Here is an 18,726-nt window from a genome sequence, read left to right as displayed (position 1 = left end):
GACCTCTTTGCCTTATTCTGATCTTAGTGGGAAGGTGTCATTCATTCATCATAAGGTAAGTGAGTGGCAGTGTTTCCATAGATGCTGGTTTCCTCCTACTCCTGCTTTGTGAAGAGCCTTCCTCAATGTGATGCTGCGACTTCTACTAAAAATATACACGTGGTCTTCATCTTCCGGCACAGAGCTTCTGAAACCCTTTCCTAAGTGAGGAGAGCAGTAAAGGTGTCTTTTGTTGTTCACAAGAAGCCTGGCTCCACTTCTGGAGAGCCCCTGGCTCTCCACCCAGGATGAGGGCGAGTTGCCAGGAGAACCAATCCTGGATTGACAGTTGGAACTCTGACCCACCTCTCAACCTTCAGAGAGGCGAGAGGGCGAGAGGTGGACTTTAATTATCAGCCGCCAGCGGTTTCGTGAATCACACCTATCAACAAGGTCTCTGTAAAAACTCCAAAGGGCTGGGATGTGAGAGATTCCAGGTAGGTGAACAAAAAGGCAGATTTTTCTTGCTAATCTTTTGCTAAATATTTTTGAGTTCATCTTCACAAAAGATATTGGTTTATAGCTTTCTTGTAATGTCTTCTTCTGGCTTTGGTGTTGGAGTTGTGCTGGCCTCATAAGATGGTTTCAAGACTGTTCCTTCTTCCTCTATTTTCTGAGAGAATTTGGACAGAATGGGTAATATTTCTGCATTAACTTGTGACGGGCTTCCCTGGTGGCTCAGATGATAGAGAATCTGTCGGCAAAGCAGGAGACCCAGGTTGAATCCCTGGGTTGGGAAGATGCTCTGGAGAAGGGCATGGCAACCCACTTCAGTATTCTTGCCTGGAGAATCCCATGGACAGAGGAGCCTGGCGGGCTACAGTCCAAAGGGTCTCAGAGTCAGACATGACTGAGCGACTAACACTTTAATTTGTGATGGAATTAACCAGCGAAGCCTGTGGGAAGGTTTATAAAATATGACTCCAATTTCTTTTATCCAGGGCTACTCAGGTCCTCTGTTTCTTCTCTTGTCAGTTTTGTGGTTTGTGTTTTCTAGGGAATTTGTTTATTCAATCTAAATTGCCTAATTTATTGGAATCATATTTTATTACCCTTCCATGTTTAAAGTTTTTCAGTGATACTCCATCTTTACTGATAATGAATATTTTTTATTTTCTTGATCAGCTTATCAAAGAGCTTATCATTTTATTAATATATTTGAAAAACCTACTTCTGGTGTTATTCACTCTCTATTGTTTGTCCATTTAAAAAAATTTGATTTTTCCTCTACTTTTTATTATTTTCTTTCCTCTACTTTGGGCTTAATTTGCACTTTGGGGATGGCTCCTTTAAATGGAGTTTAGATAATAGATTTTATCTTTTTTCTTTTCTAATATGGGCATTACAAATATAAATTTCTTCTAAGCATTGTTTTTTGTTGAGCCCCACAAATTTTTCAAATTTTCATATTGTGCTTTAATATTCATTTCAAAATATTTTCTAATTTTCCTTGTGATTTCTTCTATGACTTGTGGGTTATTTAAAAGAGTGTTGTCTAATTTCCAAACATTTGGAATTTGTCCAGATGTATTTGGTATTGATCTCTAATTGATGTTCTGGGCAGAGAATGTATTCTGTTTGATTTCAGTCCTTTTAAATTTATTGAAACCTGATATATAGCCCAGCAAATGATCTGTCTTGGTGAATGTTCCATTTACATTTGAAAAGAATGTCAATTAGATCAATTCGGTTAATTATGTTGTTCAAGTCTTCTATGTCCTTAGTGATTTTCTGTCTTATTTTTCTATTAATTACCTGTATTGCTGCTGCTGGCAGTGTTATTTCCACTAAATGCTATTTAATTACAACTATTCTGCTGCTACTATATGATAATAATAACTAATGAAGTGAGTGAGGGCTTCCTATCTGTCACGCAGAATGCCAGACACCGTGTAGATTATTTCCTATCATTTCGCAGCAAGCATTGGAGGTTGGTACCTTCACCCCCATTTGACAGAGGAGGAAATAAGGTACAGAGAGGCAAAGTAGGTCACCCAGGACACACAACTGTGGTTGGTTGAACCTGGACTTGAATCCAGGCCTGCCAGGGCCCAGCGTCCCTTCTCCTGGCCACGTGATGTGTGGTTGGAGCCGGAGCAGCGTGACACCCGTCCTCGCTGTGACGACTTCAGTCCCCACCGCCCTCCTCCTTGCCCCTCTGCTCTCCCATCTGGCCTCCGCGTCCTCTCTGGGCCCCTTAGTCACGGACCTAGACCCCAGGGTGGGCAGGAAGGGCCTTGTGTGTGTTGCACACTTGCTCTGTGCCAGGTGTCTAGAGACCACAGTTCACATCCTCACTCCCAGGGGCCCTGCAGCGCCTCGGTACCAGCCTTGCCCGCCCTCCGCCTCCCGTCCTGAGCCTCCTCCGTCCCCCCAGGGCTGAGTGCGTGCCCACCCTCGCCCCCATCAGCCCCACAGAGGGCCCCCGTGTCTGGGCTCCCTCCCTACCTTGGCCAGCTGCTCTTCCCAGCCAGCCTTCTCTCCCTCCTTGAAGAGATTCTCTGAGGGAGAGAGCAGAGGTGGCGGTCACTGGAGGCCAGGTCCTATGTCCACGGCCGGGGCTGGGTCTTGGGCTCCATCTCCCCCATCCCTTGGACATGACTGAGTCAGGACTGCGTTGTCCTGGGATTGTCCGGCTCCCTGGGGGAGGCGAGCTTGGAGGATGGTGAGCTGGGCTTGGGGCTCCAGAGCACTGGGCTGGTGTCGTGGTCCTGCCATCCCTGCTGTGTGACCTCAGGTGGGTCAAGTTCCCTCTCTGGGCCTCAGGCTCACCCACAGTGGAATAGAGGGTTCCCTCTGGGCAAGGTCCCTTGGGATGTGCTTGGGTCTCCTCAATGGTGGGAAAACAAGGCCCAGAGGGGCACACTGGGGCTGGAAAGCCTTTATGGAGCTTTGGAAACCCAACCTCAGAAAGAGGGGCCACTTCGGGGATTGCTCTGGGGGGGTCTCAGAGGTGACCCGAGGCACAGAGGGACCTCCACCCAGCCTGTCAGCTGCAGGGGAGGGGTGCACAGCCGAGCCAAGCTGAGGCCTGCCTCCTCCCAGCCTTATTCCCAAGCACAGCCTCTGAGGCCTCCCCTCTGGGTGGCCCTGGAGACAGCAGATCCGCCACACCCATTTTCCCCCCTCACTTCAACCCCCCAGCTGAGGCTGTTGACTAGCTCCTCCCTAAGGCCCCGAGGTGTACTCACACCATTTCCTGCTCAAACCCCTACTCATCCCGCAAGGCATGGCTCAGAGTTGGCTGCCTCCTCTGGGAAGTCCTCCCTGATGGCCACCGGGGCAGACAGCAGTGAGTTCAGCTCATGCTTGTGAATGAATGAATGAGTGACGGATGGGAGGTGGAGTGTGCCTCCCTGGCGAGGCTGTGAGCTCCTGATGGCAGAGCGGGCACACGACAGGAACTCAAAGAGTGTTAGCTGAGCCTCATCCTGGTAAGACCTCCCCCCGTGAGTCCTCCCTGGGGGTCCTCAGAGACCCCCCCCCCACTATCCAAGGTGGCCCTTCCAGTGGCTCAGAGGCAGCAGCCGCGGAGGCGGCACAGGAACATGGAGCCCCCGGGGCTGCGGCATGCGGCTGGGTGCCCAGGCCTGTCGCACAGTCTGGGAGCTCGGTCTGTCTGTCTGCCGGGAACCCGCGGAGAGGACCGCGGAGCACGCGGCAGAGCAGGCCTCCCTCCTGGAACCCCTGCGCTCCGCCTGGGCTGTGTCCAGGCCTGTGGCTGAAACGCCGAGGACAGGAGCGCGGCCTCGTCGGGACGGGCGGCGCAGACGGGCCGTGGGGGTGTCCGGGCCGCAGCCTGCGGCCGTCTGGCTGGCTTCCCTGTTGTGCAGCTGATCTCGGTCCCGAGGGTGTCCCGCGGGTCAGCAGCCCTGCGGCCCCTCCTGCTCTCTTCATGGCCTGCCCCGCCGCCCCCTGCTAGCCTGCGGACAGAGGGTGGCCAGGCCCAGGCCCCGAGGGCAGGACATACCATCCGAGGTCATGATGCCCATCACGTAGAAGAGACTGCGGTGCGGAAAGACGCCCGACAGGACCTCGGTCTCCAGATGCTGGGCCACCGCCTGCCACGAGTGCCTGCAGATGGCCACCAGCACGTTGCTGGCCGCGTCCTGGTAGGCCTCCTCCAGCTCCTGGGCGGGGGGCGGAGAGGAAGAGTGGGTGCTCAGATGGAGCCTTGACATCTCACACACGGGGTCTGGTTTGGTGGGCAAGACAGCTACTGTCAACCCAGGTTTTGGATGGAAAACTGAGGCCGAGGGAGCCTGACACGCAGAGTGGGCAGGTGATGGTGAGGCTCATCCCCAGGGCTCAGGATCACATGTGAATATCCACATCCCTGGGCCTCTTCCTGGTCCAGAAGCCCATCGTCATTATCCCTGCTGTGGAGCCTTTGCACAGATGCTGTCTCCCGCCTGGAATACAGTGCCCACTCGCCCTGTCTGTTCAAATGCTAGTCCATTTTGAAAGCTTGCTCCAACGCCTACACTCTGGACACACGTCCTGAAGGCTCTACTTGATGTCACCTCTTTCTGGAACTCCTGGGAGCTTAGGACAACATCACAGCCTTGGAGTCTTAACCACCAGGAATTCAGAAGCACAGTCTCTGCTTCTGCCCCGAGATCTCGGGCCTGAGGTGTCAGCGTCCCAGAGGCAGAGGCCCAGCTGGCCAGCCCCCTGCCCTCCCTGCACCCCAGCCAGGCCCACCACGCTCTGCTCGAGGGGCAGCCTCAGACCGCCCAGCGCTGTGTTGCCACACTCAGGGCTTTTCTCAGTGCTGTCTGGGCATCATGTGAAATCGTTATATCATTTATGATTTGTTCAAAGGGTGACTATGAGGGCTTCTTGTTAAGATGATGGGTTGAATCTGATTTTGCTCTTTCAGGAAAAGACCTCAAGTACTCTACGTTTAGGAGGTTTTTACCAAGGGCGATAGCCACCCCTCTGGGTGAGGTAACTGGGCTGAGCGCTAAGCAGGCAGTGAGGCAAGCTGAGAACTTGCCCCCACTGACACCACACGTAGTCTGGTAGGAATCCTGGGGGGTGCATCTCCCAGATGCTTACAGCTAGGGGGGCCGGGGAGAGGGCAGATGGGTGTGAAGTCAAGCGCCCAGATCCCTTCCCCAGTCTGCACACCCACAGGGTCTCTGGAGAGGCCAGGCTGAGGGTCTCTGGGTGGGGAGGCCAGGCCCGCGAATGCCGGGGACAGGCACTTCCTGGGTCAGGTTCTCCACTCTGCTGCGCGGGGCTGAGCCCCAGATCAGGTCTTCCCTGGGAGATCTGGATGGCCCGAGAGGAACGACACTGAGGTGCTGATACGGGGACGGGGACACACAGAGGACAGTAGAGGGCTCACCTCGTAACTCTGCTGTGGACCCCCAATCTCATCACCCACCTGTGTGCCCAGAGCATCCTAGCAGCTTGTAAGCACATGCAGATGGCCACACAGAGAAGGCCACAGATGTGGGAGGGACCAAAACCATGGCCAAAACCACAAACCCGATGAAACCCAAAGAAAAGCTACTCGGAGGAAATAGAGGCCAAGCAGAGAGATAAAGCTTGAAGCAAAACAGTTCCTTTAATATCCTGAGAGATAAGGGAAAACACTGCATCTGTGAAGCTATTAACAGGATGAAACGGGAACATTCTGAGGACAAAGACCAAGATGTCTTGAAAGTTAAAGGCTCATGGATATGCATAGAAAATGCAGTCAAAGATTTGGAAGATGATGGCTGCTCAGAAAGGAGAATGAAGGACAGTGAGGTGGAAAAAGTGAAGGGGTCTTTTGGGCCTAGAAAAGAGAACAACAGTCTCAAAGGCCCCTTGCTGAATCGGAGAAATCAAAGCATAACTTTAGTTCCACCCTGATGCTCCAGGCCAGTTGCATCTATCTGGGACTTATCACCCCATGTCCGGAAACCTACCAGCCCCTACACCCGCCCAGAAGACTTATCACCCCCTGCCCAACTACAAATGTCATCTCAACAAAAGAATACTCAAAATATCCCGCCTGATTGACGTTTCCCTTATCGCTTCCACAAACCTCCCTATAAGTATGAAGCTTCCCTGATCCCTTTCGGCGCTCAGCCTGTCATTAGGCCAACTGTCGCCCCTCCTTGCCTGAATAAAGGTAACCCACTTCTGTTGAGGTCGTCTTTCCTTTTCTGCCTCGCCCAAACTATGCCTTACAAAAAGAGGTGGGATGAGAGTATGAGGAACTCTGGAGAGCTCTGGGTCTGAGAGTTCCTGAAGCCTAGTACAGAGAAACACAGGGGACGATGTCCTGGGGAATCAGGGAAGCATCTTCCAGAAGCAAAGGACCCAAGCAGCTGGACTGCAAGGATGCAGGACCGCCTATCACAGAGGCTAAGACAGACCCAGAGCCAGGCACGTGCTGGGCGTCATGCAGATGGAGGCGCCAGGAGGCACCTGCTCTCCCTGTGAGTCCTGGACCAGCTTGTGCACCCAGAGAAGCACCTGCCCCCACCTGCTGGGGGATGTGCGGTCCAGGTCCAAACCTCTGGTCTTCAATAGGCAGGGACCCAGAGGCAGGCAGCCAAGGGCTGAGTTACTGCCTGGGGAATGGGTGGGATGCACAGACCAGTCAAGAACTCTCTGAGCCTCACCTTTCTCTGCTGTAAAATGGGTGCATGATGTTGTCCCTCTGAAGGGGCTAGTGGTAAGAAAATGAGAAAATGGGTAGAATCTCTTGGTCAGCCACAAGACTGGGCATTTCCAGCATTCTTTGGGTCCCTGGGGCAGCTGCCTGCACCCCAGAAGCCTTTGTGGAATGGCCTGTTTGCTGGGGGTTGGGGGGGGAGACTCACTGTGGACTTGGTCATGTTCTCCAGGGCCAGCTGCATGAATGACTTCTCCCAGGTCTCCTCCAGGGACTCACTGGCTCCAATGACCGCCTCTAGGACGTGGAAGAGCCGGAACTTGTGCCGGGTGGAGATCTGTGGGCGGCAGGGTGGACACAGGCTTAGAGACGAGTTGGATCTGATTAAGTGGGGAGTAGCCATGGGAGCAGCAGTGGCGGGGTGCGTAAGGAGGCCAGCGAGGAGATAGCATAGTGAGTGCATTTGGCCATCCGCGTAGCAACACCTTTGTCAACAGCCCTGAGCTAGGTTCTGCAGAGACAGATGAATAAACACTTGTCCCCATCCTCAGGGAACTGCAAGGGGGTCTAAAGAGCATTCTACCAATTTATCCATTCATTCTTTTATCCATCCATTCATTAAAAAAATCCAGATAGAGCTTTCCCCTAATCATCCACCCAACCATCCCTCCACTGTGACTTTAGGCAAATCACTTCCCCCCTCTCAGTCTCAGTGTTCTCATCTCTGGGAATCACGACAGTTCATTGAGAGACTGTTCAGAGGATGGTCCACACATGTTGGTCTACTTTCCACCCACCCCCTGCTGGCTCGCTGGACGCATGGGGAGACTGACTTGCCCCAAATCACAGCTCTGCTGTCCGGAGGAACCAAGGTCTGAACCTGTTTTGGGTCTAGCCCTCCCCTCCCCTCCCCACGCCCGCCCTGAAGAGCCCGAACAGCTCCCACCTGCTGGTTGTTTACAAAGTAGTCGCTGATGGTTTCCAGCACCAGGTTGGGGGCCCCGTGAGATATGTTCTTGATTTTCTTGATGGTGTACCTCAGGTGGACGGAGTCTGAACTACTGAGGTCCCGGAGCAGCTTGAAGCAGATGGCTGAGGCAGAAGACGCGCGTGGGTGCGCCGTGGGAAGGCCACGGCATGCCAGCAGCGCTGGGTGGGCGGGGAAGGGTGGGACTGGGAACGGAAGCCGCGATCTGACAGGAAGGGCTGGGGAACTGAACACACTGGGAAATCCTGGGGCTCCTAACCGCTCTGCCGTCCTTTTGAGATCAGGAGCAAGAAAGCAAGCAGGGAATGCATTCTTGTTCACGCGTGCAGTACTCGATCCATTCATTGGCTCACTCTCCTTTTCACCCATCCATTTACACATCTATCATCCATGTGTCCGTCGATCTGTCCATCCACCCATACATTTATCCATGTCTTTCTATCCAGCAACCCACCGGCCCACCCACCTTCCTGCTTATCCTTATGCTCATTCATCAGTCCATCCATTAATAAATTTATCCATCTATCCACCTTTGGTCCATCCAACTTTCCATTCCTAAATCCATCCATCTATCCATCCATCTACTCACTATTCACCCATTTAAAAATTCATCTACCCATCCACCCACCTATCTGTTGATAAATTAAGCATCCATCCCTCCATCCCTCCATCTGTTCTTTCCTCACCCCTTCATCCTCCATCCAGTCACCCAACATTCAGTGGTGTTCATTTACTGTAAGACTGTGTGTGTGGCCCCAAGGGAAGTCAGGGCCTGGCTCTGTTCTGAAGGAGTCTCCAGCCCAGGAGAGCCATACCCAGTATCAGCGGACCTGAGTTCTGTGGGGAAGTTGTATAAAAGGCCCTGGGCACAGAGAGGGGAGGGGTGATAAATCCTAAGATGGAGAGGTAGTCAGGACTGGCTTCACAGAGAGGGTGGCATTTTAGCTTTGCCTACAAGGACGAAGGCAGGGGAAAAGCATTCCAGTGAGAGGGCCGGGTGTGAGCTGAGGTTCTAGGGTGTGAAAGGTGTTGGAGGAGGGCGGAGGGAAGGGCTGAGAGAGGGCATTTTGGGCTTTCGATGGTGTCTTAGGAAGTGTGAAGAGGCCAAACAGGATGGGCAGGAGGCCCTGATAAAAGCTGCAAACAATCCACGCCTCTTGAAACCCCAGGGTCCTAGAAGGTGGGCCTGCTCTGGCCCTCGGCCCCACGCCTCTTGACACCTCAGGGTCCTGGAGGGTGGGCCTGCTCTGACCCCCTTCCCCACGCCTCTTGAAACCCTAAGGTCCTGGAGGGTGGGCCTACTCTGACCCTCCTCCCCACGCCTCTTGAAACTCTAAGGTCCTGGAGGGTGGGCCTGCTCTGACCCTCGGCCCCACGCCTCTTGACACCTCAGGGTCCTGGAGGGTGGGCCTGCTCTGACCCCCTTCCCCACGCCTCTTGTCACCTCAGGGTCCTGGAGGGTGGGCCTGCTCTGACCCCCTTCCCCACGCCTCTTGTCACCTCAGGGTCCTGGAGGGTGGGCCTGCTCTGACCCCCTTCCCCACGCCTCTTGTCACCTCAGGGTACTGGGGGGTGGGCCTGCTCTGACCCCCTTCCCCATGCCTCTTGTCACCTCAGGGTCCTGGAGGGTGGGCCTGCTCTGACCCCCTTCCCCATGCCTCTTCTCACCTCAGTGTCCTGGAGGGTGGGCCTGCTCTGACCCTCTTCCCCACGCCTCTTGTCACCTCAGGGTCCTGGAGGGTGGGCCTGCTCTGACCCCCTTCCCCACGCCTCTTGACACCTCAGGGTCCTGGAGGGTGGGCCTGCTCTGACCCCCTTCCCCACGCCTCTTGTCACCTCAGGGTCCTGGAGGGTGGGCCTGCTCTGACCCCCTTCCCCACGCCTCTTGTCACCTCAGGGTCCTGGAGGGTGGGCCTGCTCTGACCCCCTTCCCCACGCCTCTTGTCACCTCAGGGTACTGGGGGGTGGGCCTGCTCTGACCCCCTTCCCCACGCCTCTTGTCACCTCAGGGTCCTGGAGGGTGGGCCTGCTCTGACCCCCTTCCCCATGCCTCTTCTCACCTCAGTGTCCTGGAGGGTGGGCCTGCTCTGACCCTCTTCCCCATGCCTCTGACACCCCAGGGTCCTGGAGGGTGGGCCTGCTCTGGCCCTCAGCCCCAGGACTTCCTCAGGTGGAGGGACTGATGGGGTCTGCCGGAACCAAGCCCCAGGGCCGGGGGTCACCTTTGTTGTAGGCTTCCTCGATGAACGTCCTGTGCTCCTTGGGCATCAGGGCGGCCTGGCTGGTCTGTGACTTGCAGAGCAGGATGGTGGTGGGGGGCCTCTGTCTGTCTCCCTGGGCAGACTTCTGAGGCACCTTCATGTAGGCCTGGTTCTTTGTGAATTCAGAGATGTGGGAGGAGGTTCTGAAAGGGAAAAGAGGACTTGGGTGTATGTATCTGAATGGCCCCGTGTGTTTACAGGGAGAGGTGCTGTAGAGGCCGAGAGACTGGTATTATCTAAATAGAAAATTCCAAAGAATCTAAAAAACACCCTACCAGAACTAAAAAGTGAATTCGGCAAATTGGCAAATATAAAGTCAGCATATAAAAATCAGTCATGTTGCTATGTACCAGCAACGAACTGGGAATTAAAATAAAAAGGTACTATAAACAATAGCACTAAAAATCATGAGATATTTGGGTATAAATGTATCAAATAATTGTAAGATCCATACACTGTAAAATATAAAATACTGTTGAAAGAAATAAAGATTTTTAATAAATGGGGCAACACACCATGTTTACAGATTGGAAGACTCAATGTTGTTGTCTATTTTTTCTAAATTTATCTAAATATTCAATGCAATTTTCATCAAAATCCAAGAAGCATTTTTTTTTTTTTGTAGTAGCCAACAACTTGTTCCTAAAATTTATGTGGAGAAGTAAAGGAATAAAGATAGCCTAACAATTTGGAGAGAAGAATTGGAGTACTGATACTGATCTGAAGGTTTGTTACACAGTTATAGTAATCAACGCAGTGCAGTATTGATGAAAGCACAGAAATAGAAACAAATGGAGCCAACTATAGAGTCTAGAAAAAGGCCCACATGTATTTTGGTAAAGGTGCAAAAGTAGTTCAATTAAGAAAGGATAGTCTATTCAATGAATGGTGCTGCAATAACTGGATAAACATATGTAAAAAATAAACCCCAATTTATATCTCACTACAAACATAAATTAACTCAACACTGACCACAGACTTAGAGTAAAACCTAAAATTCTTAAACTTCTCAAAGAACATGTAGGAGTAAACCTCTGTGACCCTGAGCTGCATGAAGCAGTCACACAAAGGCACAATCCATAGAATAAAAAATCGGTGAACAAGTTCACCAAAATTAAGAATTCCTGCTTTTTGAAAGACAGCTACAACAAATGAAAAGATAAACTTTGGACTTGGAGGAAGAATTTGCAAATCACATACCTGATAAAAGACTATGCCTGAAATATACAAATACCTTACGAACAACACACAAACAGCCTAAGAAAATACAGGTAAAAAGATTCAAATGACATTCCACTAAAGGAGAAAAGCAGATGGCAAATAAGCCCATAAAAACTGCTCAACACCATTCCCCATGAGAGAAACAAATTAAAACCACAGTGGGATATCAATACACATCTCCTAGAACGGAGAAAAGAAAAACCAGAAAATACCAAGTGCTGGTGAGGAGACAGAGTAACTAGAGTTTCCATCATTGCCCGCGGAAATGCAAAATGGTACAGCCATCGTGGAGGGTGGTTTGGTACTTTCTTAGAAAGTAAAACCTACATTTACCATCCGACTCAGATATTTTACTCCTAGGCATTCACCGAAGTGAAATGACAACATCGCACAAAAATCTGTACACAGATGTTTACCGTGGCTTTATAATAACCACAAACAGAAAAAATCCAAATGTCCTTCGACTGGCGAATGCACAACAAACTGTGCTACATCCATAGAAATACTACTCAGCAGTAACGAGAGGAGTGACTGATGAAGGAGACCACATGAAGGAGGCTTAAGTGCATCAGGCTGTGTGAAAAGAACCAGACCCCCAAAGCTACGTGCTGCCTTGTCCCATTTTTGTGACATTCTGAAAAGGTAAAACTATACAGACAGAAAACAGACCAGTGGTTTCTGGGGATAGCGGGGTTGCTGGAGGATTGATTACGAAAAGGGGCACGGGGAATTTGCAGGGGGAGATGGAACAGTTTCAGAGCTTGTGTGTGGTAGTGGATACACTGTATGAGTCCCAATCTGGAACTGGGGCTTCCCTGGCTGTCCAGCAGTTGGGACTTGGAGCTTCCACTGCAGGGGGCACAGGTTCAATCCCTAGTCAGGGAACAAAGATCCCACATGCTGTGTGGTATGGCCGAAAAAAAATTAATTAAAAAGAAAAAACTTGTAGAACTGGACATTGAAAAGGGTGAATTTTACTGCATGTAAACAAAAAAAGAAATACTTTAGCTACTGAACAACAACATAGCTAAAATAAAACCAAATAAACCAAAAACAAAAGAAATAAGAACAAAAATGATCCCCCCATCTCATTTCCTTCTACTATTTCTTTTTTCTGAAATATTTATTTATTTTTTTTTACTTTTTGGCCATGCCTCATGGCACGCAGGATCCTTGGGGCATTCAAGATCTTATTTCCTCAACCAGCGATGGAACCCATGCCCCCTGCAGTGGAAGCTCAGAGTCTTAACTTCTGGACCACCATGGAAGCCCCTTTCTCTGGCTTATTCTTGCTCACTCCACCCACTCCAGGTGCAGAGGGCTCCCGCTGCTCCTGAACCCGCTGGGCACACTTCTACCTCAGGACTTTGCACTGGCTGTTCCAGTTTGGTGAGCATCATCCCTCCAGAGCTCTGCTCAGCTCAGCCCCTCACCGCCGCCCCCCTTCACTTCTTTGCTCAGTTGTATTTTTCTTGATGAACGTCTTTAAAATCTGACCCTCGACCCACACTCTCCACTCCCTAAACCTGTTGATTTCCTCCCACATCCCTTCCCACCTTGTAGCACTGCATAATTCTCTGGACCGTGTCTATTGTTTATCAGCTGTCTCTCCCACCAGAATGTAAGCCAGGAGACAGGGCTCTTCATGTCTTGTTTCTAGCTGTGTCCCCAACACCTGGAACTGTGCCTGTTACTCCTGGCAGGGACTCAGCAAATGTTTGTGGAAAGAACAGTGGAGTGACGTGTCCAGAGCAGCCATCAGCCCCGCCGGGCTCTTCAAGGTCCAGCCCTGGGACAGCCCTTTGCAGTCTGACCTCTACAGCCTCCACACTAGATGAGCTGCCTGAGACCTTCCGGCTGACCTTGGGCCTCTGCTCTCCTGTCTGCCCAGAGTGTGTGACCTCTCGCCCCGTCCTCCTTGACCCCTTGCGGGGGCCACCTTCAGCCTGCTCGCCATGGTCAGCACATCCTAGGGTAGGGGGTGTGTCCCCCAGCTCCCTGATGACTAATGGCCCTCCTTGGCTCCCCCTGAACTCTCAGGAACCCCAGTGGCTCCACTGACCAACCCCTGGGCCTTTTCCTTCCCAGTTCCCCTGGGGATGTGGTGGCTGTCTCTGGGTGTCCCAGTGAAGGCCCTGGGTGAAGACTCAGTGACTGACTGAGTGAGTGGATGCTGCTGAGGGCGTGCTCCTGGGAGAAGCCAAGGTCAGCCTTGGACAGTGGGACCGTCCTCCCGTCCACCTGGAGCTGCTACCTTCAGCTCCCCTCCCAGCTGGCCTTCCTGCCTGGAGTGTGGGGGCCTTCCCCTTCCCTGGCCATGTCCAACCTGAGGACCCTCTGCCCCTCCCCACCAGCTGCCTCTCTGGGGACCAGTGACTGTGTGGTCAGCAGGGGATTTTCCCGGCCTATACTTTGCCCACCACACACCTCACCAGCGCCCCCACCACTGCCAATGAGGACTGGTTTGTGTCAGGAGCTTGATCCGGTCTGCCCTGTCCTCATACCAACCCCACAAGGTGCTGAGACACAGAGGTTCAGCGACCCGTCCCAGACACCCAACCTCTGCAGGACAGCATCCATTCAGACTGGCTCTGACTCCAAAGCTTGCATCCCAGGGATGTGACCACTGGGGCCCAGTACACACCGCCCCTCCTGGTAGGCCCCCCTTCCTACGTGCGTGCTCACACCCTTAGTTGTGTCTGACTCTCTGTGACTCTATGGACAGTAGCCCTCCAGGGTCCTCTGTCCATGGGATTCTACAGGCAAGAATACTGGAGTGGGTTGCCGCGCCCCAGAGATCTTCCTGACCCAGGGATCGAACCTGAATCTCTTAAGTCTCCCCCATCGGCAGGTGAGTCTTTACCCACCAGGGCCACCTGGGAAGCCCCCTCCTTCCTATGGCCTCTCAGAAAACCAGCTACTCTCGTGCAGCTCCTGGAGGGCTCAGCTTTTCACACCGAGCCTGGCCCCTCCTGCACCCTGGAGGGGCCTTGATCTGTGTCTCACCCCAAACCTGCCTCCCAGTCCCGTGGTGACCAGGATTGAGTGTATTTTGAAAGACAGGAGAATAGGAAGGCAGTTAGCAGACAGCTGCAGGATGAGCGTTTCTCGCCCTAGACGTGAGGTGGGATGTGGCAGAGGGGAGACCGTCCTGAGCACGCAGGCAGAAGTGACGGCACAGAACAGCAGAGCTGCATTCCGAGGCGGGCCGGGCAGCTCCCTCGGGGACAGACATGACCATGGAAGCACAGGTGAGGACCCCGTCCGGGAGCCCCCCAGGGACAGCCTGGAGAGCCGACCTGCCCCAGTCCCCACGCGGCACACTGTGGGCCTGGGGGGGCTGGGGACCCGGAGAGGGAGCCCACCCGCCAGCCTTCTACCTGCCGCTGGACTCAGGAGACGGAGTGTCCTTGCGCCCACCTGGGGTGTGGGGACCCCCCGGACTGAAGGCCACAGAGGACCTTCCTTTTGTGCACATCCCTCACGTCTCTCAGGAAACAGGCTGCTGTACCCTCTCGACGAGGTTGAGGTTCCGGGCAGCAGAGGGACAGCATGCCCACTGTCTGTCCATCCATCCACTTGATCTCACACCGCTGGTCTCCACAAGCATTAGCAGCCACCAGGCGGTGTGACGGCAAAGGCCATGCTGGACTCGAGCCCCCCTCCCTGCACCCCATCGTCCCGCCCTGCTGCCCCCCAGCCTCCTCTCCAACACCCTGAGGGCTGCCAGATGGGAGTCCACCCCCAACTCCTGCACTCCAGGCAGCTGCCGGCATGCTGCAGCAGGACCCCTCTGTCCTGGGCCCAGGCCCTGGGGGCCCGCCCCTTGCTGCCCTGCCCTACGGGGGGCCCCTGCCCGGCGCTGGGCTGACCTGGAGCTCTGGGACCTGGCTGAGGAGGTCCTGTTCGTGCTGGTGTGGCTGTGTGGCTTTTCTGAATGCTGCGCATCCATATTGGGGCACAGTCTGGAGGTACTGCTCACTCTCTCCTTGCGCCTGGCCGAGCAGCTCTATCTCTGGGCTCCCCCTGCCCCGCCCCAGCCAGCCCTGAGCTCACCCCTGAGGTCACAATGCTTGCAGCACCATGGAACCTTGGTAAGGACAGGGCTGTGGGATCAAACACTGTGTCCTGGGCACAGCCTGCGTGTGAGTGTGTGTGCACGCGTGTGTACACCTATGCCCTCAGCATGTCCCTCCACCTCTGGTTCTCAGCTGTCTCCTTCCAGACACCTGTGGACCCGCCTGACACCCTGCGTAACCCTGGAGACCCCCCGAGGCAGGAGGCCCAGCTAAAGCCCGCCTGGATTCCCGACCCGAGCGGCTGCGAGGCAGGAAACACGTGGAGTCTTAAGTCCCCGAGTCTGCGGTTGTTTGTTCCAGTGACGGCTGACTTCCTGTGTGCTCCATGCCAGAAGGAGGCAGAGCTGGGACTGAATGGCCTCCCAGCAGAAGCCCTCCGGGCGGGTCCGCGGCGGCTTCCTGCTCGTGGTCCCCGGTCCAATTGCATGGCTACAGGGGAGCTGGGTCCTGAAGCCAGACCAGGGCTCCCAGCAGGCACCCTTGTCAGCAGACTCCTCGCCAGAGGCCCCAGGGCCCTCCCATGTGGAGGGGCCACCGGCGAGGAGGCCCCAGGCTGGTGGCTGGTGTCTGGGCCTGCTGGCGGGCCGGCGCGCTCCAGGGCCAGGCCCCCCGTGCCCAGCTGGCCCTGATCTCGAGCAGCCCTCGCAGCCGCGCTGTGCCCGTAGCCCCTGTGTCCTGGAGACGCACATGTGGGACCCTGGCCGCGTGCAGGAAGCCAGACAGTCAACAGACAGCAACCGCCTACCGCCGAGGCCTTGGGGGCATTGCAGCTGCTCTGGGGGTCAGCCCCGCCGCCCTGGCTCTGCCGGGCAGGTGACCTTTCTGAGGCTGTGACCTCTTTAGAAACACGGGCTGATGATGCCCCTTCCCCAGCTGGTTCTGAGACTTAAATCACTTTTCCCTGAAAGGGGCTTGGTAAGAGACGGGTGCCCCGCGCAGCACAGCTGTCTGATTTGGTGGGCAGCCGCACCACGGCTAACTGCAACTGAACTTCAGGATGTTTCACGAGATGGGGCTCCTGGGTTTGACCCTGTGCGGGGAGGAGCCTGAGGCTTGGAGTGAGGAGCGGGCAGGGTCCTCTCATCCAGGCAGCTGGGGGACGGGGTTTTCCCCAAGCCTTCGGCTCAGCTCACTCTGACGGGGGCGTGTGGGGCAGTCCTTTTTGTAGCCCAGGTTGCCCTCTCCCATCCTTCAGCACTGTGAAAGGGACTGTTGAAAACTGGGTCCGTGAATCCATGAATCATGAAGGAGGATCCCACAAAGCTCCCAGAACAGGTGCTGGCAGTGACCCTTCTCAGGGCTGGGCCCCCACGCCTCCAGGGTGTGCCCCTCTATAGCCACTCTGTCTGGTGGCCTACAGACTTGTGTGATTAGTGCTTAAATGATCAGCAATATTGAGGGTTACTTGTTAAATACCACCACAGAAGCCTACAATGGAAGGGACGCTAATAAAAACAGAGGTAATAAGTGCCCCAAGCTCATCACTTCTTGCTTGTTGCCTATATTGTACTGTCACCTGTGTCCTAGAGGTTATCTATGTGTCTGTCTGTATACGGGACGGTACCGCGCATCTCCGCCAGACTCTGTGTGCCATCCATCACAGGGGCAGCAGGGCCCAGCTGTGGTGGGAGCCTTTACACCATGGTCGTGGGCAATGCCGCAAGTCAGGGCCTTTGGTTTCTCTCTTTTTTGGTGAGCCATTGTTGGACATCGACCAGGCTGACCGGGCAAGGTGGGCCAACCAGTTCCTCCCCTTAGGAATTTGGAATTGGGGCCAAGAAGGAAGCACTGGGTTGGGGTTCTCTATAGCTGCCCACCCCTCCTTAGGGCTCCAGGCAGAAGGGAGGAGAAAGCAGGGTACAGAGAGAGGCTGGCCCCCAAGGGGATGAGCCGGGGTGGGGGTCGGTTCCTGGGTCCTGGCCCCAGAACTTCCCCGTGGGCCTTCTGGGCTCTTGGAATGTACTTGGATTACAGGGAGGCAGGTTTTCCACAGAAGAGCTTTCCAGCAAGCCCCAGATGGACAATGGATGAGCTGCTTGGGGTAGGGGGCACTCCTGTTCCTGCAGGGTCCAAGGGGGGCTGGATGTTAGGGTGGCAGTGGATGAGCCTCCTCTGGGGACAGGTGTCAGCCCTAGGAGACACTGAGACCTGGGGTCTGATCATTGTCCATCTCGTGCTACCCTTCACCACGTTTGAAAACGGTGAGATATCAGGGCTGCAGGTCCCCAGCTGGGCCATGCCGCCTGCCTGCTCCCCCCATGATCCTCTCAGGAACTGGGGAGCACCTTCAGCACCAGGGGGGACCACCTCTGCCACGTGTGGGCTCCCAGCCTCATGGCCACTTTTCACAGTAACCTGGAGGCTGGGTGTGCTCACCTCCCTGCGAGTGGGATGATGCTCAGAGAAGGTCAGGAACTGGCTGGAAGTCACACAGCGGCCAACGGTGGAGCCAGCTTCAAAACCAGGCCCTCATAGCTCGCTCCAGGGTGAGCACGAAGCCTGTGGACCATCGCGCACCCGCCTCTGCAAAGTACCCGTCCCTCCCCAGGGGCCTCGGGTCAGTTCCGCCCGAGCCTTCCCGTCCCGCCGGCAGATGGCGCTGCGGGTCCAGGCAGGACTCGAGGCGGGGGACCCGAGGGGCGGGCCGGCGGGGCGTTCCCGCAGATCCGGGCCTGCCCGGGCCACAGCCCTCCTGAGCGCAGACGGCAGGTCGGGGGCAGGGGGCCTCGGCACCCCACCGCCCAGGCCCCTGGCACACCCCGGCTCGGGCTCCAGCCTGGACCCTTAGGGGAGGAGGCTGCTGCTACTGCCCCAGAGAGGACGGGCCTGACCCAGGGCCCAGCCGCCCAGCCCCTGCCCTGCTACCCAGGCCGCTTCTCTCTGCCCGCCTCCATGCCCACCCCAGCCCTCTGAGGCTCTGCAATGCCTTCCTCTTGGGATGCCCTTGACAAAGAGTCTTTGCTGGACCAAACTTCAGCCGGGCTCCGGAACCTTCTCCTGGGCCCATCCTTGCTCTTCCTCATAAAGTGCAGTTCTAGCAAGAACAGCTCCTCTTCCGTGTCCCCTGCCCCGCACCCCCTGCCTCTGATGGGGTCCTCATCCTCTGCTCGCTCCTAGGTGAGGTGTGAGCACCCGGCCTGCCTCCAGTGAGAACCCTGGTAGGTGGATCTAGCTAGACTCTCCCTACCCCTGATACCTCCTGCTAGTTATTTTGCATCCACTGACCCCCCCCTCCACCCCCTCCGCCCTGCTCCTTGGCTGTAAATCCCCACTGCATTAAGAGCTGAGCCGGGTCTCTCCCCCTGCACGGCCCATCCCTGCACCTGCAGCCATAACCGCACGTGTATGAGTCTGGTCTTCACCTGGTGTTACTCCCTCCCCTCCACACCCCTGCTTTCCTAAAGAAAATCCCGCACTCTCTTATTCACCCTTGGGGACCCCAGCCCAAGTCACCTCCCCTGAGACACCACTCCTGACTTCTCTGGGCTCCCAGAGCATTTATTCTCCCTGCAGAGGTTGGTT

General features: G+C 54.9%; 1 protein-coding gene across 1 annotated transcript in view; it reads right to left on the bottom strand.

Annotated features, from left to right (window-relative positions):
- LOC122679646 (maestro heat-like repeat family member 5) overlaps positions 1 to 15,077 on the bottom strand; it is a 57,136-nt gene extending 42,059 nt beyond the window's left edge. Inside the window, 6 exon segments of the mRNA XM_043880512.1 lie at positions 2,488 to 2,540; positions 4,010 to 4,169; positions 6,864 to 6,992; positions 7,602 to 7,747; positions 9,866 to 10,047; positions 14,998 to 15,077. Of these exon segments, the coding sequence (XP_043736447.1) occupies positions 2,488 to 2,540; positions 4,010 to 4,169; positions 6,864 to 6,992; positions 7,602 to 7,747; positions 9,866 to 10,047; positions 14,998 to 15,077 (750 nt within the window).
- Positions 15,078 to 18,726: the final 3,649 nt, after the last annotated feature.

Source organism: Cervus elaphus, chromosome 21, assembly GCF_910594005.1.
Source record: "Cervus elaphus chromosome 21, mCerEla1.1, whole genome shotgun sequence".
Taxonomy (NCBI): domain Eukaryota; kingdom Metazoa; phylum Chordata; class Mammalia; order Artiodactyla; family Cervidae; genus Cervus; species Cervus elaphus.
Note: the sequence above shows the minus strand (reverse complement) of the source record. Positions and strands in the feature narration are given on the sequence as shown.